This window comes from Tenrec ecaudatus, chromosome 14 (genome assembly GCF_050624435.1).
Source record: "Tenrec ecaudatus isolate mTenEca1 chromosome 14, mTenEca1.hap1, whole genome shotgun sequence".
NCBI lineage: Eukaryota > Metazoa > Chordata > Mammalia > Afrosoricida > Tenrecidae > Tenrec > Tenrec ecaudatus.
In genome coordinates this window covers 35,339,246-35,363,623 of record NC_134543.1, presented here as the reverse complement: position 1 = coordinate 35,363,623, position 24,378 = coordinate 35,339,246, and the positions used below count along the sequence as shown (strand labels likewise).

At 42.2% G+C, this 24,378-nt stretch overlaps 1 protein-coding gene across 3 annotated transcripts in view; it reads right to left on the bottom strand.

Moving 5' to 3' along the window:
* DCAF5 (DDB1 and CUL4 associated factor 5) overlaps nt 1–24,378 on the bottom strand; it is a 110,109-nt gene that overhangs the window by 30,267 nt on the left and 55,464 nt on the right. For all 3 annotated transcript variants that reach the window (XM_075532317.1, XM_075532316.1, XM_075532315.1), the window contains exon 6: nt 23,498–23,711. In XM_075532317.1, coding sequence (XP_075388432.1) covers nt 23,498–23,711 — 214 coding nt within the window. The remainder of the gene's footprint in view (nt 1–23,497; nt 23,712–24,378) is intronic.

The window sequence follows — 24,378 nt, the reverse complement described above, 5'->3', positions numbered from 1 at the left end:
AGGAAGGACACTCATGGCTTGCTTGGCAAAACAGTTGGGGGAAAGTTCACCCCTTCCCTATTAACCTAGCACTTGTCTTATATTCCAGGCACCTGGTGGTTATAAAGATGTGTAAGGTAATACCAGAGCCCCCCTTTAAAAGAGCTTAAATCATATAGAAATATTAGCCAAGTAGGTACACAACTACCAGGCTTTGAAGTGGAAATCCCTAGGTGCCAGGTAACTCACAGGAGAGTCAGCCAGATAGAGCTGAGCACGGAGCAAGATGTGGAACAAGCAATAGTGCTTAAGAGGTCTCCAATGATAACAGGAACTGGAATCATGTCTCACTTCTTGGTACCCTGTCCATATCCCTCAGGCCCAACTACTCTGAACACTGACTGATCCCCTGTCAGCATCGGTCCCTATCACTACCTGAGGATTTTCTCCAAATCCTGCAAGGCTACTCTGGAGAATGACTTCCTGGGGAGTAGCCCTCAACCAATGTCTGAAAGGAGCTGGTATGTGAATACTCTAGTTTCCTCTTCTGAAAATAGACAATCTCTGAGATGTGTGTTCCACAGTTTCCCCTCAGGCTCAAACTCAATTGCCCACAGCTGTCTCTGGTTCACTAAAGCACCCTTCTTTCTCTTATCTTGCCACTCCCCCACAGCTGTTCATGGCATTGACAGAAAAACTATTTGTGATCAAAAGTTGATTGAACCTAAAATAAGACATAAGGCGGGGGTGGGGCCAGGGTATAGAAGGACACAAAAGAATTGCCCACCAATACACACACACACACACACACACACACACACACACAGAGTCTCTGGATGGCACAGATGACTAATGTGCTCAGCTAGCGTTTGGATGTTTAAGCCCACCCAGAGGAGCCTTCAAAACAAGGCCTAGCAACCCAATTCCAAAAATCATCATCCACAAAAAACCCTATGGAAAGAGCAGTTTTCCTCTAACCCACAATCATCAGGAATCCGTCAGCTCGAAGGTAGCTGCTATAGACAAGAGTGTACTGTGTCACTCAACAGCTCATCATACGGTGCTCTGCATAAATTAAACCAGCCAAGCTCACTGTTGAGTCGATGCCAACTCATAGCAACCCCAAAGGACAGGGGACCTGGTCTGAGATGTCTCAGACTGTGTACAGGCCTGTGAGTTTCTGAGACTGTAACTCTTTATGAGAGTAGAAAGTCATCCTTCAGCAGAGCGGCTGGTGGTTTTGAACCACTGACCTTGCAGTTAGCAGCCCAGTAAGTAACCACCACACCACTACAGCTCCTCCTGCTCTATATAGACGGTAAAGCTTCATATCATATAGAATGTCTGCTACCTGTTTCCCTCATTCTAACCCAAACTAAACACATATGAAATAAATATTTCATAAGTATAAGCCAAAGCTGGGCTTATTGAGGTTTTACTTTGTTAAGGATCAATGCTGTCCTATTTGTTCAGCTATTCACCAGAGCAAAGCCAGGAAAACATAAAAAGGGCTCCAGACAGAATGCTGACTCAGACGATTGCCTTACAAGGAAGAAAACTCTTGCAGAGTTAAGGGCCTCTCTCATGGATTTAATAGCACAGCTCCAAAAATATGTGCAAATTCTTAGAATGTACAGGCGTCTCTAAGGGATAAGGGCAACTCATGACCCTCTCTCCCTCTCCTCTTCTTGGAGCTGCTCTTCCCCCATCACCAGGGAATGGTGGGGGATGGCTTCCAGACCTACTGCTCCTCTCTAGTCAGATTGTTTTAGTGTTTACACACTAGCATCACAAAACTGCCCCGAGGAATTCAAATTCACTTATAACGTTTCATGGTTGTCTGCTGGGCCCATTCCAGCATTAGAAGTCGACTGGGGTACTGCTAGCTGTGGGAGACTGAAATAAAATGAGTCATTCATTCATTCATGAAACAAATCGTTATTGAATGTCTACTATGTGCTGGGCAATGTTCCAAAGGGCAGGCATACTGAATGGATCCAAAGAGAGTCCGACCCTGTCCTCACAGAGCTTAGATTCTATTGGGTGGTCAAAAGAAAAGGATTGTGGGTGGGAAGAGGAAGATAAAGTTTTTAAAACATACATATATCTTGTGTTGATAAGTGTTACAGAGAGAAATTCAACAGCAGGTTAGGACATACAGGGCAGCCACAGAAGGTTTCTCTGATAAAATGACATTCTGAACAGAGCCCTAAAGGAAATGAGGGAGCAAGTTATGTAGATATCTGGGAGAAGAGGATTCCAGGAAGAACAGGCAGAGTTCTGAGCTATTTTAAAACCTAAGTAGACATTAAGAACTCTTTTTTTTCCTCTTTAAAAAAAGCCATGTGGAAATAAAGATTGCTTTCAGTGGGCGGAGGTGAGAGGAGCAGAAAGATTCCTTTCTCCCAATGCTGTTGGAAGAACTTGCCTGCTTCCAGCCTGAGGTAGGAGGCTCCCGCTGAGACCCTGCCACTGCCTAGTGCCCAAGTAGACCAGGAAGATATCATAAGATTGTTGTTTTTTGTGTAGAGCAAGAACCAAAAAGACTAAATTTACTGCCATCAAGTCGATGCCAACTCACAGGGACCCTATAGAACTGGGTAGAACTGCCCCTTTGAATTTCGAAGACATTCTTTACAAGAGTAGAAAGCACTATCTGTCTTCCTCGGAGCAGCAGTGATTTCAAACTGATGACCTTGAGGATAGCAAACCAATGCATAACCACTATGCCACCAGGGCTCCTCTAGAGCAGCAGTTCTCAACCTGGGGGTCGCGACTCCTTTGAGGGTCGAACGACCCTTTCACAGGGGTTGCCCGATTCCTAACAGTAGCAAAATGACAGTCATGATGTAGCATCAAAAATAATGTTATGGTTGGGGGGTCAGCAACACATGAGGAACTGTATTAAAGGGTCGCGGCATGAGGAAGGTTGAGAACCACTGCTCTAGAGGAAAATGAGGGTATGTCATGAGGGGACACAATCATCTCCATGCCTACCCTCTACCTCCAACTACAAATCTCTAGTGCAGGGGTCTGCAAACTATGACCCTAAGAATTGGATTTTACATTTTTGCAGGGTTGGGGGTAAAAAAAAAAAATCACACTAATAATAATACTCCATTACATGAGAAAATGACAGAAAACTTACATTTCAGTGTCCATGAATAGCTTTCCCGGAACACAGGGCCACCCTCAAATACAATGGCAGAGACAGTGCAGTCGACGCAAGCTGAAAGCCCTCACCATCTTGCCCTTTCCATTACAAGTCTGCTGACCCTTGCTCAAGAATCCAGATTAGTCCCATCTTCCCAGCTCTCAATGTCACCTGGACAACATCTGATACCATGGGTAAACTTTCTTGCCTTTTGAGTAAATTTTCTACTTTATTTATATATTTTTTTAAACAGGATGAAGGATGAAGCTGGGAGCTGGTAATTCTTGGAATGTAGTATTTTTGTGTGACCTAGCTCAAGCCATCTTAATTTCTCTCTGGGCTTCATCATTCTGTCCCTGAAAAATAACGCTGCCACAGAGAGATATGGCGGGGTAAAGGGCACACATTTGCTGGCGCTGATTTTCTGAAACAAAGAGCCAGCCCCCTGAGGACTGACCTTATTTAGAGCACTCATTCTGTCTCTGCCTTAAAGTCACTTGTCCTTGTCAGACATGTCCTAATTTTTGGTTCTGAAAACATGATGTATACCACAACAGATACATGGCTATTAAATATTCCATTCACAGACACTTATTTGCACATTTGTATGTTAAGGTGGGGTGGGAAAATCAAAATGACAGTGAGTTTTAACATACACTTATCACTGTGTAATAGCCTGCCTAAGGTTGAAGCACAGCATACTGATGACTGTATTTCACTTACGATTCTCACAGTCACTCTGTGAAAACTAGCTCCCTTTATAGACAGTTCAATTGTAGAGTTCTTGCCTTCAATGTCAGACACTTGAGTTTGAACGGTGGCCAGTGCACCTCATGTGCAGCTACCACTTGTCTGTCTGTGGAGACTTGCATATTGCTACTATGCTGAGCAGGTTTCAGTGGTGCTTCTAATCTAAGGAAGACTAGAAAGAAAAGCATAGCAGGCCACTTCTGCAAATCTGCCAGGGGTCCAATTTGCAACTGATTCTGAGGAAGGTTCAGGACTGGGTAGCATGTTGTTCCGTTGTGTGTGGGGCTGTTGAAAGGGGATCTGACAGCAGCTAACATCACCAGCACAGTAGACAGGTAAGCAAGGCTTAGTACCCACAGTCCTGCATCGAATGGTGGCTTTCAGGTCTGCTGGCCTCACAAAACCCACGCCTGACTCACTGCCGACAGAAAAGATGAAGCTGCTGTTGCTCTGCAGACCCGACTCAGAAGCAGAGGAAAGGAAGAGCAGGTTGGTTTGTCTCGGGAAAAGTCTCCCCATTAATTCTTTTCTTAAAAAAGATTTTAATGCAGGAGGAGAAAGGGAGCACTAGAACCGATTATGATCCATCACACACTCATTTCAAAAGAGATTTAACCATGTGGGAAAAATGCTCTAATTGACTGTGGTAATGACTGTACACTTTTCTTGATATGATTGAGCTACTGAATTGTATGATCTGTGGATTATATGCCAATAAAACTGTAAAAAAAACATTTTGTTGTGGTTAGGATGAAGCTTCACAGAGCAAATTAGTTTGCCATCCAAGAGTTCATAAACTTTTGCTTTGTGACACTAGCTAGAGCCCCTCTGTGCAGCTCCGGACACAGCTAACACTCTTTCCCACTCCCTCCCTGGGTTCTCTGTTTCCACTCACTCACCCACCTTCCTGCTTCCTTCTGAATTTGTTGTTGGGCATGGGCTTCCCCTTAGGGATATTACTGTTCACTTTAGAGGCCTGCCTGTTGTTTGCCTGAAAGGTGATTTCTGGGAGTGGCTTCAGTTCCCAGCTTGAAGGGTGTTTAAGGGCCATAGTCTCCATCAGGCCAGGAAGCCTGGTCTTTTTAAATTTGGGTCTACAATTTTTTCTCTCAGTCCTGGACCTTCTATTGTGATCCTGATCAAAAGGATCAGTAGTGGAAGCCAGGCACCATTAAGTTCTTCTAGTCTCAGGTTCGTGGTGGCTTGGTTAGTGTGGTCTATTAGGCCAGGGGACTAACTGGTTCCTTGAGTTTTTTATTTTCTTAACTCTTTTCTCTTGCAGACTGGAGGAGGCCAATAGGTATTTCTTGGATGGGAGCTTGCAAATTCTTAAGATCCTAGTCAGTACTCACCAAAGTAGGATTCAGAACACAGAACAAAGCCTGTGGACAATGTATGCTTCCTGACCTAGATGTCTTCCAAGACAATGGCCCTACGCCTTCAAGCCCAGTGGCCCAATTCCTTAAGGGGTTGAGAACAGCTAAGACATCTGTACCCTGTATATTCTACTATCTACCTGGGTATATTTACAGTCAAAACAAATCCAAGTGTAGACATAGCTTCTGCCAAAACTATATATGCTCAGGGGTGTACTCCCATACACCATCCCACACCTGTTCCACATACATGGCTACCTAACATGCATTCATAAATTATTCTGTGTGACTTCTAATAGGCAGGACCATGTATGTGAATAGTATCTTCCGTTGCTCCCTTTTCCTCTGTGTGCGCACTGTCTTCCTTCGCCTGACCTCCCTCTGTGTGCTGCCTTTCCCTTTACCCAACCAAGTTCATACAAATCTACTCGCCTGCTCGTGTCCCCACCCTCCCCGGGCACTGCAAGTCTTGATTAGCCATTCCACACGTGAGAAGTAAAGAAAAATGAGCCAGAAAACAAAGACCAAATAGTGCCAATACTAATCACTACCCAAAGAAATGGCATGTGCATAATAATTATATTCAAATTTATGGAACACAATTATTATTTTAATTAACCAGAAAATGGAACTTAACATACGTAGTGAAACTGAGATAATATTTCTCTTTCCTCTTAATCTTTATATCTAATTTCAAAAAGCTTATCTAGGCACCTTCTGACTGTCTGTTTTGAGACTGATACTGACACAGAGGAAAAGGCAACTGGTCTGGACTCTCGAGGGGCTCAGCGGAAGATGCTGTTAGGCGCTGTTTCAGTCTATTCTAACACACACAGTGAACCTGTGTCAGAGGAGAGAGCTGCCCCATAGAGCTGCTGAGTCTGTAATCTTCACAGGAACAGATTGCCAAGACTTTTCTCCCATGGAGCTCTTGGTAAGTTTTGAACCACTGTCTTTTAGAAGAGTGAAAACCAAATAAGGTGATATGAAGTGTGTGACTAAGTAGAGATAGAAGCACGAAGAACTGTCTTCTCTAGTTCTTTTCTTTGAGCTCACATTCTGAATGAGCGGTCAACCACAAAGTAAAACCTTTCTTTCTATGAGTATTTCACTTTGTATTCTAACTGAGAAGAACAGGAAAGGGCTCTAAAAAAATAAGGAAGAATATTTTCAATATCCTGTTATCTGGGTCAGAGAGGCCTCCTTTCCCAACTGTTGTGGGTCAAGGGGGGTTACGGATGGACACAGGCTACTTCAGATCAGGGAGTGGACCAAAACCAAACCCATCAAGTCAATGCTAACTCACAGCAACCCTACAGACAGGGTAGAACTGTCTCTGTGGGTTCCCGAGACTATTAACCATAGAAGACCCCGTCTTTTTTCCAAGGAGCTGCTGGTGGTTTCAAACTGCCAACCTTAAGGAATCACAGCCCAATTCGTAACCACTACACCACCAGGGCTCCTTAGACAGTGGGATACATACTTACTACTTAATTTTAATTTGGCTTTGTGGGTAAGATGGGTGAAATCAATGTAAAGTTGGAATGAGTTGGCATGGAATATGGATCTACTTTTCCAAAAGCCTTCCCAGCTAGGTGGCCACACTCTGACCCACCTCTCATCATGCATTCATGCCACAATCCAGGAGGCTATCCTGTTCATGAACTCTGATGCAGGCTAGTGAACTGAAACCGATGCCACTACCAGTTTGGAGATCTTAACTTGTTCAAGCATGGGGAGAGATCAGCAACTGCTCCTCTAAATCAATTTTAAGAACCACGATCTCAATTACCAATACCAACAGCAACACACTCCTAAACGAGGAGCGTACTAGCACTGTCTGCTATTGTCTCATTTCCCCAAATATTCTGTCAAGTCACCTACCCTCCACAGCAACACGACCACTCACCTAGCACTCCCTTGCTCTCCTCTCATCCACATCCCATCTCGGAATACCTTTTCCTGAGTATCACATGCCCTCTAAGACCTTTTTTCAATGAGCAAAGCTTTTTGTTAGCTGAGCAGTCAAAGAAGCCCTTGCCTTAAAATAGTACAGAGCACTGTTATAGAGCCACCTCAGTTTTAGTGAGCTGAAAGCTCAAAGGAAGACCTAAACCTGACACAGCAAAGCTGCTTAAACAGAAGTTGCATCCTTAAGCAAAGCCACGATTTCTCCCTCCTGAACACCTTTACTTAAACTTTTATGGCTAACCAAACCAAAAGAAGAATATACTTGGAATACAGATAACTCACTCCCAGTTATAGTCTGAGACTTCCAATGGGTTTAGAAATAAGGAATGATCACACACATACAGACACCATCCATGCCTTCGACAAAGCAAAACAACTCAAACTAATAAAAAGGAGAAAGCTCTGGAAGGTAGGAGGGGCAGTCTATCTACCTGATACACTCTAAGAATAACCCGGAATACAACAACTCCTATGAATCTGTGTCTTTTAACAGGTCCTTTGCTGACAAGGAGAACTCTCTCTTGATCTCTATCTTTGTTAATGTGTGTTTACATAGCATTTGATATTCCCCAACATCTGTTGATGAAGCAGGAAACATATTAATCAGTTACTACTCACTGATTACAGATCAATTTACACAGCTCTCTCCAAGGCTCCTTCCATAGTAATTGATTTATTATTCTCCAGTAAATGGCATGCCTGTCTAATTAATTGTATTGACGACGACAGAAAAACCAGCTGGCTTTGTAGCCTGACTCAGGGACAGCAGGAAGATGGCCACTGTACATTTAGTTCAAACATAGCTGTTATTGCCCTCTGATCCTTTGATAAAGGAAGGGGAAAAATGTGATTGAACAACTTTTTTTTTTTAACAATTTATTGGGGCTCATACAATTCTTTTCACAGTTCATACATATACATACATCAATTATATAAAGCACATCTGTACAGTCTTTGCCCTAATCATTTTTTTCTCTTTTCTTCTTTTACATTTTATTAGGGACTCATACAACTCTTACCACAATCCATACATATACATACATCAATTGTATAAAGCACATCCATACATTCCCTGCCCCAATCATTCTCAAGGCATTTGCTCTCCACTTAAGCCCCTTGCATCAGGTCCTCTTTTTTTTTCCCCTCCCTCCCCATTCCCCCCTCCCTCATGTGCCCTTGGTAATTTATACATCGTTATTTTGTCATATCTTGCCCTATCCGGAGTCTCCCTTCCCCCCTTCTCTGCTGTCCCTCTCCCAGGGAAGAGGTCACATGTGGATCCTTGTAATCAGTTCCCCCTTTCCAACCCACTCACCCTCCACTCTCCCAGCATCGTCCCTCACACCCTTGGTCCTGAAGGTATCATCCACCCTGGATTCCCTGTACCTCCAGCCCTCAAATGTACCAGTGTACAGCCTCTGTCCTATCCAGCCCTGCAAGGTAGAATTCGGATCATGGTAGTTGGGGGGAGGAAGCATCCAGGATCTGGGGAAAGCTGTGTTCTTCATCGATACTACCTCACACCCTAATTAACCCATCTCCTCTCCTAAACCCCTCTATGAGGGGATCTCCATTGGCCGACACTTGGGCCTTGGGTCTCCACTCTGCACTTCCCCCTTCATTTAATATGATATATATACATATATACATATACACATATATACACATACATACACACACTTATATCTTTTTTTTTTGCATGATGCCTTATACCTGGTCCCTTGGGCACCTCGTGATCGCACTGGCCGGTGTGCTTCTTCCATGTGGGCTTATTTGCTTCTGAGCTAGATGGCCGCTTGTTCACCTTCAAGCCTTTAAGACCCCAGACACTATCTCTTTTGATAGCCGGGCACCATCAGCTTTCTTCACCACATTTGCTTATGCACCCATTTGTCTTCAGCGATCCTAGATTGAACAACTTTTTGATGTACTCTCTAGAAGACCATTTTGACCAGGTCTGTTAACTGTCATATACTCTTGATCTTAGCTATTCTATTAGGAGCAAATAAAAGAGCTGACGAGAAAATTTCAAAGGACAGTTCATGAAGACAAAGTATTATAATGAAATATGAAAAGACCTAGAGCTAGAAAACTGAAACAGAAAAACACATTCAGCACATCTTAAGCTGAGAACTGAAGAAAAGATTCAAGCCTTGAGATGCAATATTCAAAGAGTCTTTGGGCAAAATATTTAATGATGGAGGAAACATCAAAAGAAATGGAAGACATATACAGATACTCTGTACCGAAAAGACTGAGTTGACATTCAACCATTTCAAGAGGTAGCATATGAGCAAGAACTGATGGTACTGGAAAAAGTACCAGCTGCACTGAAGGCATTATTAAAAACAAAGCTCCAGAAAAGAGTGAATACCAACGGAAACATTTCAACAAGTTGATGAAGCACTGGGAGCACTCGCCTGTCTGTGCCAAGACATGTGGAAGACAGCTACTTAGCCAAATGATAGGAAGAGATCCCACTTGAACTCATTCCAAAGAAAGGTGACCCAATGGAATGCTCAAATTATAGAGCATTATCTTTGATATCACAGGCAAGTAAATATTGCTAAGATCATTCAACAATGATTGCAGTATTACAGTGACAGGGAACTACCACAAATCCAGGCCTGAATCAGAAGAGGATGTGTAACAAGGGAAATCACTGCCGACATCGCATAGATCTTGGTTTAAAGCACAGACTACTAGAATTAGGTCTACTTGTGTTTTACTGACTATGCAAAGGCGTTTGACTGTGTGGTTCATAACAAACAGGGATAGCACTGAGAAGAATGGGAATACCAAAACACTGCATTGGCTCATGGAGAACCTGTACGTGGATCAAATGGCAGTTGTCTGAACAAAAGAAAGGAATATTGCCTGGTTTAAAATCAAGGTGTGTGTGTCAAAAATGGTGTGTGCCTGGTTTAAAATCAAGATTGTATCCTCTTACCCATACTTATTCAATCTGTATGTTAAGTAAATAATCCAAAAAGCTGGCTACATGAAGAACACGACATGAGAATTGGAGGAATGTTTATTAACAACATGTAATATACAGAAGACAAAATCTTGTTTGCTGAAAGGAGGAAGATGAAGCATTTACTGAAGAAGATCAAGGATTGCAGCCTTCAGTATAGATTACAAATTACTGTAAATAAAACAAATTCTGGGGAAGGCAGGGGGAAGAAATGGGGAGAGGGTATCAGGGGCTCAAGTGGGAAGAGAATGCTTTGAAGATGATGATGGCGGCATATTTGCCAATGTGCTTATGGATTGTGATAAAAGATGTAAGAGCCCCCAATAAAAGTATTTTTTAAAATTCTCACAACTAGACCCACATCTTGAAAAGTGGAGAAAAGATTGAATTTGTCCAGGATTTCATCTTGCTTGGATCCATAAGCAATGCTTCCACGAGATCAAATGATGTTACACACTCTGTTACTCCTAAAGTTTAAAGAGCAGGACAGCACTCGGAAGGACTCCAGGTGCACCTGACCCAAGCCAAGATATTTTCAATCTCCTCACATGCATGTCAAAGTTGGACACTGAATAATGAAGATGGAAGACTATGGACTGCCAAAAGAACAAACAAATCTGTCTTGGAAGACGTAACGTCAGAACCCTCCTTAAAGGTATGGATAAGACTGCATCTCACAGGTTTTGGACATGTTGTCCGGAGAGACCAACCTAGAGAAGGAAGGACATCATGCTTGGTGAAGTAGAAGGTCCACAAAAAAGAGGAAGGACCTCAACAGGTGGAGTGGCCCAGGGGCTGCATCCAGGGCTCCGGCACAAACATAGTGTAAGGATGGTACAGGACCAGGCAGGGTGTGGTCGTGCTGCACACGGGTTGCCATGAGTTGAACCAGCGCACCGGCACCTAGCAGCAGCAGCATCAACAGCACACTCCTGATCCTATCGCTTATACCCAATTGCTGCTACAAACATCACCCAAAGTAACCAGGATAATTTTCTCTTGGAAATGGGCAAGCCATTTTATTTCTTTGTGGTAAGAGAGCTACGAATTCTATTGGAGGGGTGGTGTTGAGAGGACTCAGAGGGTGGGAGGGGAGAGGGAACATTAGAACTAATTGTGATGATATATTTACACCTCTTTTAAAAAGTGATTTAGAAGTGTATAATATGTGAATACTATTATCAAAAAACGACAAAAAAAGAAAAAAAACCCACAAAAAAACCCCACCAAACTTGACCAACAGTGACAATGAGTGAAGGAGAAAGAGTTGTTGGTTATGTTGTTTAATGTTAATGGTTGTGGAATATTCTGGAAAAGGTTAACCAATAATGGTTGTATAATACTGAATCATACATGTAGAAGTTGTGGAACTGGAGAATATTCTGTTGTGTATATTTTTGACATAATTTTTAAAATTACATGACTAACAATGAGTACAAGAAGAAATTGTGCTGATGATTGTACAACTCTTCTTGATAGGGCTGAATTTTTTAATTGTGTGACTTGTAAAGTGCCAATAAAACTGTTTGTTTGTTTTTTTAAAAAAAGGAATGCTATTGTCTCCCAATGAAAGCACACACAAATATACATACTCACAAGATTAACAATGTGGGTATGAAAATAGTAAGTCAAAATTTTCTTGCTTTGCTAGACTTTGACATTTCAGCTCCAGTGGGTTCCTGGAATCCTTTGGTTTATTACAATTATGAACCTTCATGGGTTCTGAGTAGGAAAAACTCTATTAATAAAGAAAAGTTCTATAAAGATAGCCAAAAGAGTCAAATTATCAGTAGATAGACATTTTTAATAAAAATCCACTAGCTTTGCTTATACCAAAGTAGCTGGCATTACTTAAAGATAAAATCTTTATTTGACAAAATCCATTTGGAAACCTAAGCAAGATGAAAGTCACCAACCAAATGGTTCCCAGCAACCAGTGTTAAGGCCTGTTTTTCTCTGTGAGGACTGGGCAGCGATAGGCTGATGGGGGAGTGTGTGTTTGAACTTTTGTGCAAGCAAAAGTCTCTAACTATTCTATGGAAGAAATATTACTTTCCAGCTCCCAAACGTGAACTTACCCCCCCACACCCACCCCACAAAAGCTACTGAAAATTAAATCTCTAAGAAGGATAGGCAGGTAGAGCACTGCGCCCCCTGCCCCACCGCCCCCCTCAGCACTATCTACTAGAAATTTCCTTGTGGAGCCCAGGCTCCTAGCCAGGAGGCACACTGTGTCATCAGATCATAGCAAAATTCTGGTCAGCAAGTGTTCCTTTTTCAGCTGAACAATTTTAAACTAGATTATATCTAGCAGGCCTGTATGCTCTCCAAATCTTCCCAAGCTTCCCAAGTTCTAAAATTGCTTCAGTAAATTTTAAAAAAACAATGAACTAATCTAAGAGTAATATGTACATTTAAGAGTAAAATCTTAATAGATAGTACAAGAACCCCTAGATTTGAGGAGTTTCAGAAATTCTAAATATAGTCAAGGCTATGTACATTTTTCCTCAGAGGTGTTCATGATTTTAGATTTTTAAGAGGACTCAAGTTTCAAAGAGTTATACATGGCTGATAGAATAAGCAATTTATTTTCATGCTTTCTTTCTTCAGAAAAGTTGTACTGATATGTACAATACAATTCAACAATTTAAACACATGAAAGAGTTGCACGAATTGCTTCTGGGTCTTTTGGCTAAGATCATGTGTAAAAAGAGTTGCACAATCATTACCCCCATCAACCCTAGGACATTTCCTTCATTGGTGGCATAGTGGTAACGTGTTGGGCTGCTAACAGCAAGGTGGGCAGTTTGAATTCACCAGTCACACCATGGAACAAAGTCGGGGCTTTCTACTCAGGTAGAGTTCCAGTCTCAGAAGCACGCAGGGCTAAGTCCAACCCCTGTCCTACACAGTTGCCATGAGTCAGAACGGACTTGACGACAATGAGTTCGGTTCTGTTTTTCACCCACTATCACCAGCTCCCTATTACTCCTCCAACCTCCCTCACCATATCCCTAAGTAAATACTAATCTAGCTATGGTCTCTACAGACCCACCCCTCCTGAAATCCACACCAAGAACAACAAAATCAAACACAGAAAAATCTCAATTAAAGAGAAAGCAGAAGACAATAGAAACTAGAACCCAAAAAAAGGGTCAAAAAGGAAACCAAATTAAACTATACCAAATTCTAACCTAACTGTTTCTGCAGCAATCACCTTCCAATGCATTCTGTCCAAGGGCAAGACCACACAGAACCCTGGGTCAATGGTCCGAGGGAATTCAAGGGAGACTTAATCCACACGAGAACTCTGCAAATGGATTTGGAACTTTCACTGTCATTCATAGCCTTCTGCAAATCAGGTGCTCAGAATTTAAACTCTCACACAGTTGTCTCTTCTGATCCTGAACCTTACTATTTACAATCTGTGAATCATATGGGTTGGTGTGCCCTTCTGTGGTGTGCTCAATCTATGGATTTAGTTGATACTTCATGTAGATGTTAAGACGAGCCTCCATGACCCCAGACGCCACTCCTTCCAATAGCTGGACATCATCCAATCCTCTCACCACACATTGCTAAAGCACCCATAACATGAGTGATCACTTTATGTAAACAAGTATGGAGAAGGGCCACATCTTAAGAACTATTATTAGGACTTATGATTAAGTGCTAGCTCAAAACCCATTCATATTATCTAAAATGTATGTAGACCCTTGGCCCACTTTAGAACTTGTTGAGAAAAAATATAAGTAACCTCCATGAGACATTTGGCAATTCACTGGCCTTAACCATTAATCTATGCAATGGTATAGAATTTGACGTGCTCTTGAGAACCTATATAGGAAAGCTTTTTAGACCAAAATACTTACCGTATATATTTGTGTATAAGCCAAGTTTTTCAGCACAAGCGCCCGCTATCTCATGGGTGATTGCCGTTTCTCCGCTGTTCATTCAAAGCCCGCTGACACTGCTGGGTTTTGAATGCTTGTTTACTCACATCTAACCAATCAGAGCCGTCCTATGACGTGTATCTTTGAATAAGCCTTTAAAAGCCTGTGTGCGAAGGATGTGGCATGAATTGATGTCATCTGGTCAAGCCTGACTAACAAAAGGAGGAAATCTCATGAAGCCTGACAGAGTTAATAGCAAAGTGGGTTCAAGATGCATGGGAAGACATTCCAGAAGACATGGTGCGACATGCCTTCCAGAAATGTAGTATTAGTAATGCTATGGATGGCAGTGAAGACTGCGCTTTGTGTGAAAATGACAGCAGTGATGGTGATGACGGCGATCTCAGTGAGGACTGGGTCTATGATGACCTCACACCAGCTGAGGCTCTGCACTGGGATACGGATGATGATGAAGAATCCAGTTTTGAAGGATTTTAACTCTTTACATTTTAGCTTGGTTGCTGAGCTCAGGGAATAGTACTCTTAAGGTATCACTGTTGATACCTTATTATTTTTGTTGAACCTATTTTCCACTTACTGTGCTGGTTTACTACTAAAAATGACTTGTCCTTTTATTTATGTTTCTTATTTAAAGTAAATATTTAAATACATTACCCCACTGATGTCTCAATTTTTAGTAATGTTATTTTCATTTTGATTATTGAAAGTCACCAATAGCTTCTGCATTTTCCACCCTAAGCTTATACTCGAGTCAATCAGTTTTTCTGGTTTCCCAGATAATAATTGGGTACCTCGGCTTATACTCGGGTGGGCTGATAGTCGAGTATATACAGTAATTCAGTTTAAGAACTTCAGTAACTGAATGCTGTCCAAAAAAACAATGAGGGCTAGACACAGATAAAAATTCCAATAATGCTCATTTGCTAAGGCAAAACTATGTCAGCAGGACTAAGGCATGACACAAAACACTGAAGAAAGTATGGAAATAACAAGTATATGGGAGTCTTAAGTTGCCAATTATTGGGGCTCCTTTCTCTTTTTGAAAACCTAGTTTCCTAAAATAGTCACTCTCTGAACCATACATACAAATAGGAAATCCTCTGTCACCGCCTTTTGATTCAGTCCTTCCACATCAGAAGACTACGGAAGACCATGTGACCACTTGATTACACCATGGCAGCATGCAAGGGGTACCCACTGAAGCAAGAGCTTGCATCTAGCCCTGGTTTGTTAGTAAGTACACCCGCCACTTTGACTGCCCTGGCAGCTGGGAGAATTCAAAGGAGATAATGTGTGTGAAAGTGTTTTAAAAGTTAAAGGGCTAAAAATATGCTAAGATTCAAAATAAGGAAAGCTATATTAGCCTGAAATCACAAGGATGGAACCCAAGAATTGAATTTCACTTTATTTCAGCTGAGGGACTACATCTGGCATACAAGGTCCCCACATGAGCTGCTGTCTTTTTCAGGGCTACAGGGAATTATAAAAAACAAAACCTAGGTTGTTGCATGGTAAGGTGTTTCACTGGCCTGGAGTACACTTACTGGTGAATTAATGCACCTCAGTTGGACTCACGTAATATCAACACTGAGGGGTTGAGTGATGACATAATGTCTGAGGGCAAGCAATATATTCATGGCCTTTTTGTTGAACTCACATGGGATTAGCTCAGAGCTCCAGGGAATAGCCTAGGGGTATTTCATTATCATGATCTGTGAGGTCTTGTCATCTATCAAAGAAGCACAGGTGGCAAAAAGGTTAAAGCATCCAGCTGAAAGTCAAAAGGTTGGCTTCAAACCCTCCAACCACTTTACAAAAGAAAGATGAGGCACTTTTCATCCATTGAAATCACAGCTTTGGGAACCTGTGAGACAGTTCTACTCAGACCTAGAGGTAGATAGAATTGATCAAAAAGCAGAGCAATGGATATGACCAGCTGTCAAGTTCAAAAGAAAGACCTGTGTAGAGAGATCCCTGTGCTGTGATACTCCAGGGGTCAGCCCTTCTAAGACAACTTTGGTATACTTTCTCCTTCCACCTGCATCCCAATTCCAGCAAGATGCTTGGACCATTAGGCTAAGTATTAGATGAGAGCAAGTTTTTTTTTTTTATATGACCAGGCTGCACATTTCCAAGTCACACATACCTGCTAGCCTGATTTATTCCCCAGAAGCCTGAGCTGCTCTACTGGACTCTACAATCCAGGGCAAGATCCATCCATTTAAGGAATTATAAAATAAAAGGAATAAAAGCTGAGTGATATCTTATAAGTATGTATCAGGAAAATGGTTTTTTTCTAGACCCTGTTAAAGAGGGTTAAAATTCTTGCTGAGAATTCAGAACTGAGCGCTAAGCTTGGGAGACACAATGTACCCAGCCAGGCATCAGGGACAAAGAAAAGCCAAAACAAAAAACCAAGCCCAAAAGCAAGGACAAGAACCCATGGGTTCAAGCAGCCTCCAGAGGAAAGAATGATGTTTTATTACAAGAGTCCGCGCCGTACTGCAAGAACAGAAAGTGGACACATTAAAAAACAAAAAACACCCTCAAGGCCTTGACAGGGGCTAATCCAATCTGACGTCATCCACTGATCCAGTGGTAGACATGACCAAACTTGAGAAATTACAGTAATATATAGAAATAAATGTAAACCATATATTTTCAGTCAAAAGTAGGAAAGACAGGTTGTACAAAGGACTTTCCAGGAACACCCCAAAAAGGATCTGCCTGCCAATGTCATGTGGATGTGTCCCCCACAGGCTCTGGCTAATAGAAGATAATGAGGCAATATCTATTTCCCTATTTTAAAAGGTACAGCGTGGAAAAGCATGAAGATACGGAGTGCTCTGGAGAGTCAGGAAGAAGAAAATTCTCTCACCTTAACCATGAATGATGAGCCCCGTTGGTGTAGTGGGTTGTGAGTTGAGCTGCTAACAAGGTCAGCAGTTCAGACTCACCAATTGCTCTATGGGACAAAGAGGAGGTTTTCTGCTCCCATAAAGATTCATAGCCTCAGAACCCCAAAGGGACTTCTCTACCTTGTCCAATAGGGTCCCCATGCATCAGAATTGCCTTGATGGTGATGAGTTTTACCTGTGACAAACCACAGAACTACACGTGGGAGCACAGAAGTTTCAAGTAGGAAGGGTAGTCTCAATGGACATCCTTGGGGGAAAAAAATCAGAAGCCTCAGCAACACAGGCCCAAGTAGCAACAGAGGGCCCCATTGGGATAAAATGGTCCCATTTAGATGGGAGGGGAATTTCCACTGCCCCACAGTTCACCACGCCTGCTGCTACTTCTATGCCCAGTCCACTTTACTCACTTTTGCGGCCTGTTTTGTCTCTGTTGTCACCAATTTGTAAACATCTGCATCAGAAAAACAGGTCACTACAGAGAGCCTCAAACTTCACAGACTCTAATCCTGGCTCAGTCACTACCCTGAGAGATACTGTGGGTTCAGTTCCAGACCACTGTACAAAGTGACTATCAAAAGAAGCAGAGTCATTCCCAGAAGACAGAAAAGCCATAGTTACACTAGGAGCCCTAGTGGCACTATGGGAAGGTAGGTTTAAACCCACCAGCTGCTCTGCGGGAGGAAGATGAGGCTATTTGTTCCTGTAAAGATTTACAGGCTTAGAAGCCCTTTATAGAGGTGCTAAGCATCTGAATGGACTTGATGGCTGTGGGTATGGTAGTTCAGTAAGTGTGTGACAGCATGATGAAAAAGGTAGAAATATTGTGAGAATTACCAAGATGTGACACAGAACCACATGCAGTTGGGAAATTGGACTGATAAGACTTGTTTGATGCAGTTTTGCCACAAACCTTCCATTTGTAAAAGACAATTAAGGAACATGCCATAAAACGAAGTACGCTTATACTTAATCTCTCTGAACCCATTTTCTTATCTATAAAAAGAGGGCTTCTACTTAAATTACTTCTAATATCACTAATTAGAATTCCTCTATTTTACAACTGATTCCCTGTTTCTACTGTCTTGCAATGTTAACTTTGTGTTGGGGTTAATGAATTACCTAGTGAACCTAGGACAGTCTAAAAAAAGTGCAGGCACAATATCTGGGTCCATTGATGTGGACTGACTAATATCGTCATGAAAAGCCAGAAGACTGTCTCAGAGAGATACAAACATTTACTGCCTTCCTGGACCATGTTCGTTCCTATTAAGGAAATTTCTTGGATTCCTCTGTGGGTGGTTACTCAACCTATGACTAAAGAAAACTTCCAGAGCCGAGCTGCAGGCCCCGGAGGGTGTTCTCAGTGTAGACAGGAACCCTGTCAGATACAAAGGCCAATGTAAGCTGAGGGTGAGCTTTGGAATTTGAGAGCAGCAAAAGCGATCCTGTCTGGGCTAGTCAAAGACTATACACAAGTAAGTCCTAGAGATCAGAGTGTCAACGGCTGCTGTAGCCAGGACTGTGTGAAGCCAGGGCCTGTAAATCATTGTTGAGAGACATACTCCAGGACTGAGGCACTCTCAGTAAGTCAAACCCCCTGTTTAGCACTTAAAAACTATGAGCTCAGTATATTCATTTCACTGTAAACACATTAGTTAATTCACCCACCTAGCAGTCCCCAGAAAATTGAGAGGGGGAAAAATGGTACTTATCAATCCCGAGTTAAAGTTAGAGAAGGTTTTGGCCCAGAAAGTTAAATGCAGTGTATGGCAATCCACAGACCAAAGTACTAAAATTCAACAAGTATTTATTGTGTTCTCAATGTGTGCCAGGCACTGGAGACAATGATGAACTAGCTGCACTTCTTAGTCCCGAAGGAGTGAACACAAAAGCGAAACATAAATCTCCATACATCCTATTTCCTGTGTTATATACTGCTGATCATCTATAGAGGAAGTATGAACAGATTTTTAAAACTTTAGCTGTTTAACTAATCCAAAGTTAGAGTAAATTACATTTATTCAAGAAAAACCACTTACACCAAAATGCAGTCCAATCAGACAGACCCCATAAGCTTTTCCCAGAAGTCCCTGGTGGTACAAGTTTGTAGCTACTAAGTGAAAGGTTGCCAGTTCAAATGAAAAGTCACAGATCATAATTAGTTAATTCTGAATAGGGAAGAAAGCAAAGCACACTCAAAGTTTCTGATCACTGACAGCCGAAACAACTTCATCTTGTCAGTGTATACACCCAGAGTCATCCTATCACAGACTACTTTGTGTGACTCTGTCTCTGGCAATACCTGCCCCAATGTATCTTAGTAAACAGGGCTTTGTAGATTGGTGTTACGGGCTAATGTTGGACTTAAGGGGTTGGACAGCACTGGGTTGGGATGCTTTCTTAATGTACACTTACCCTTTATATAAAACTCTCTCTTATACATATGAGTTTCTGTGGATTTGTTTCTCTAATGTACCTAGATTAACACATTATGGTACCAGGAGTGAGGTACTAGAGAAACAAATCATAAGATGGAGAGTAGATGTTCGTTTGACCTCTCCCTCATGGTAGTTTTTCTTCTTTGTCTAGCCAGAGGTCAGATAAAGACACACTGTTTACTCAGTTGTTTTCTGGGGAAAACATGAGAAGTATGAAAATAGAAAACTTGTAAGCCCACTTGCTTTCAGCCATTAAAATTTGATCTTTAGATGGGTTTAGGCCACGCCTGCAAAGAAAGCTTTGAAAAGATATGCCCCACCCAGTGCTTTGGAATATTCAGGAACCAATGGTCTTTGTCAGAAACTGGAAAAAATCTAGAACCAAAATTAAAAAAAAAAAATTTAAAAAAATCTAGAACCATGAAGAAAACTCCTCTCTAGGACTGAATATTAAAGGGAGCCTGTGGGCAGGCTGAAATGCTTGCTAGGTAACAGACCTGGATCTACTTGAGTGGAAATGGGAGAAATGCAGCAATAGAGAGACAGGTTGAGTTTGGCTACTGACACCTGTGGACTTGGTTTATAGGAAAAAGAGAAGAGGAGAACTGGTTGACTGCTCTAAAGTTCATGACCCAGCACAATGGGGCTAGGCCTGTTCAGTATTTGTGAGAGTCCATGGTCTAAAGGCAAGGCTACCAATGGGCACCCTGGGGAGGCTGAGTGAGGCAGCCCACATTGAGTTGACCAGAAGCCAACCAGATGAAGGGATTATTGAGCCTGTCAACTGGTGCATATTGTTGCTGACTGTATGGATGGCCTGTCCTGATTTGACTTTGCTTATGGATGTGGACGTCACAAGGTTCCAATTGGAATGACGATTCTTCATGTTGAAAAACATGACTGTATCCTCAGAGCACTGGGTTGTTGTAAGTGGGCAGTATAGAAATTGGATTCCCCAACTTGGGGGGGATTAACAACATGAAGTGGTTGGCTTACAGACTTTCATAGGTGGGGGAATATATTCATAGGATTAAGGTGTAGGTGTTACTTAACTGGAATTGTTAGGTTAAAGAATTGTGTACAGGTGCCAACTTGGAAAGGGTGGATTGAGATAGTTAAGGTTTATTGTGCCAACCAGGACAATAAATACATGTGGGATCAACTGAAGGGCGGAGAGATAAATGGCTCGGTGAGCCTCACCTTTCTAGTTCTGGGGTCTCTTGCTTTCTGATGGTTGACCAGGATGCAGCTGCCTTAGCCAGTTCCCTGCTTCATCTGGCAAGGCTCACTTCCCGCGAGACATCCCTGAGAAGCCACATGGACCTACCCTAATGCAGCCCTGGGTGCTGGAGCAGTGCGTGGAGACCCCTGCCAGTGCTGAGATGCGTACACACTCACTGATTCAGCTTCCTCCTGCAGGCGGCATCATTGTGTGTGTTTTGTGAGACCCAGGGCGGCTTTGTAGATTAGTGTTGGACATATGGGATAATGTTGGACTTATGGGCTTGGGGAGCACTGGGTGGGGATGCTTTCTTAATGTACACTTACCCTTTATATAAAACTCTCTCTTATACATGTGAGTTTTTGTGGATTTGTTTCCCTAGTTTACCGAGACTGACATACAGTCATTAAAGTCTAGGCTAATAGTTCTCAACCAGGGGTGATTTTGCCCTCAGAGATATTTGGCTAGTGAGTATTGGCCAGGGATGCTGCTGAACATCCTACAATACACAGTGCAGGCCCCAAACAAAGAATTTCTGCTTAAAAAGTTCAGCAGCTACAAGATTGAGAAATTATCGTCTAGAATGTATAGGTACTGCTTTTCATGAAAAAGGAAACAAAGAAAATAAACTCAGCTCGGCCTTGCTCCCCTCCACTAGCAATGAAAAGCCTTTGTGCTTCGCCCAAAATCCAGGACAAAGTGGAGTTACCTGCTTTGGCAGCCCTCCTCCCCCCTTTGGGAAACACTAGTGGAGGTACTACATCTTGGTTAGGTAAGTGCCTCTGGGACTCTTAAGAACTCTGGGCACATAGGCTCTGCCTCGAGATCACATAACAGCCATTTCCCTTCACCTTTTCCACTTTTTCCCTTTGTTCTGGCCTCTAAAAAAAAGGTCAAAAACTTATTAGACCATTACTTGTAGTGCAGGTTTCCTTACTGCTCAATGATGCTCAATGAAATGAGGATAATGAACCTATGAGGTTGATTATGCTACTCGTATCTGCTGCCATCAAGTCAACTCTGACTTATAGGGACCTTTTAAAGATGGAGTAGTACTTGCTCTCTGGGGTTACTGAGATGGTAAATCTTTATGGGAACAGAAAGTCTCATCATTCTCCTGCATTGCAGATGGTGGACTCGAATCTCAGACCTTGTGGTTAGCAACTCAATGGTTAACCAAATGCACCGTAAGGTTTCTGTAAGCGGTGGCAGAAAATGGAAGGAAAGAGGAAAGAGTCTGGTTGTCATTTTCACAGTTAAATGATACAAACCCCATCAATCTGCACAGCAGAATGTTGCATGTTCTACGGTAAATTTAGCCTATCTAGAAATTCCTTTTCCCACCCAAGAAATAAATTGCCAGAAGCACCACATACGCAGGAAAAACAAAGTCATGCAGGTACTGTGGGCTCTTCAAGAAGACATCACTTAAGGCACTGAGGCCACCTAGTGGTCTCCAGTCTGGATCTCCTTAGCGAAGCAGGCCCTTAGACTCCAACTTGAATATAAATTCTGAATTTGGATATGCATTCTCTATTTACCAAAAAAGGGGAATCCCCAACCTGGAAAACTTAAAAAACATAGTCTCAGTTTATTTAGTCTGCAACTCAATTCACCATGCATTGACTGAGTAATACACTAAGAAACAAAGCCCAAAATAACAAACTTACTGCCATTGAGTCTACTGGATTCCCAGCAACCCTACAGAACAGAATAGACCTGCTCGTATGGGTTTCCAAGACTTTAACTCTTTATAGAATTAGAAAGCCTCATCTTTTTCCCAGTATCTACTAGGAGGCTTTAAAAAGTGCATGGAAAACCGCAACTAAAAGACAAAGAAAATTCTTCACGAGCCTTTTGAAAGTTTTCTCATATATTAATTCTTTAGCTATGATATAAAGAAGTCTCTAGTGACCAGTCTAGGGAGAAGAATTCTAGCTCTGATCTTCCAAGAGCAGAATCTAGAAAGGTTCTCAAAGAACTGTTTTTATGCCCACCCTTCACCCACAGATAATGCTAAAGAGGCGGGGTGCAGCACATGAGAATAGTAAGTCAAAACTGAAAAATGAAACAATTGAGGTACCAAAGAGGAGAGCACTAACAATTTAGTTGTGAAGTAGCAATGAGATTGGTTGTGCTTGACACGGTAAAACTATTTGCTTATTTGACCCATCTGCCTTGATTATTCAGATCAGTATCACTGGTTTACTCAGACACCCACTTCAGAACTTTTTAGGACGAGATAGATGAAAGAACACCAAAAATGTGCTTTCCCTGCCAGCTCTGAGTCAACATCAGTATTTGAATTCCCAGTCCTATGGATTGAATTCTCTACCCGACCCCACCACCCCCATGCAATAAATCCTAGCCTCTACGCTTGTAGTCACAATCCCATTGAGGAATGAGTTGGGGTTCTGTGTTATGAGCCAGCACCCTGAGTTCAGATATCAAGCCTCCTAAACTGTAAGAAAATCAATTTGTTTGTTAGTCACCCACTTGTGGTTATTTGTTACAGCTCTAATAGATAACTAAGCCACTTGGTGAAACTGTAAGAAGGCTGGAAACTCTCAGCTTGGGATCTCTGTGCCCAGTGGAGAGGCTGACAGAAGAGTCAGCAGCCACTCCAGACACATGTCTCTTGGATGGTACTCCGTATGCTTCATCCACCATTGTACTTTATTGGTACAAGATGGCTCTCTTTGGTAGACTAAATTGTCCATGGATTCCCTCCCCTCTTGCCTTTGAAATGGCATTCTTAGTGAGGAAAGGATAAGTGTGAGAAGGCAGCGGGCACTTACTTGATCACGATCTCCAGCAAAACAGCAGCTTTTCATGGTGCAAGAGTTGAAGTAGCCCTGGTTATCAAACTGGAACACAGGCAGACGGGAGTGGATGTCATAGAGCACAGGGGGCAGGCGGCGCCTCAGAGCCAGCAGCTGGGTTCCGTTGCTGTTAAATCGAACACTCATTGCACTCTGGAGGGAGAAGTTGCCACCATAGCGCAGGAGAGAGCTGGAAAGCAGAGAGCACAAGGAGCAGGGGGTGAGGCAGGTGGGCTAGCTAGCGGCTGCAGACACATAGTACTCATTTCTGCACAACCTGTGTCTGAGACTACCTTCATCATAAGGCATGTATACGAATCCCAGCAGATGGTAGTGGGCTAAAAGGTCATATGAGAACAGGAACAGTTCCTTGGTTACATGAAAGCAAGTCACTTAACCTGACACCGTTCCCCTTTGCCATCACCAAACAGTGAATTGCCAGGAAATTTACAGAAAAGGGAAACCCAAAGCATCTTGAAAAAAATAGATGTAGTCTGGTGGCTAGTTGTTTTATTCACCCAAATTAAATATATCAGATACATGTCAAAATTCTGTGAGTTGTGTTCAATCTGTCTACTCATGACTGCTATTGAAGGGGCATATTTCTCCTTTGAGTTTAAGATTATCCTTTATATTAGAGATACAAAAACCATCAGCAAAACCTGCAAATACTTCATTCTGGATTATTTCTTTTCAATAATCACTTCATTACTTAATCACAAGTTCTTATTTTGTAACTTTTAATCCGTGAAGAGAATTTTTATATTCCATGGCAGAATTGGAGATTAAATATTAAAAAACGGAAACAAAATCCAGACACCAGAATCCAAAAAAATTTTTTAAAATACTTTTATTGG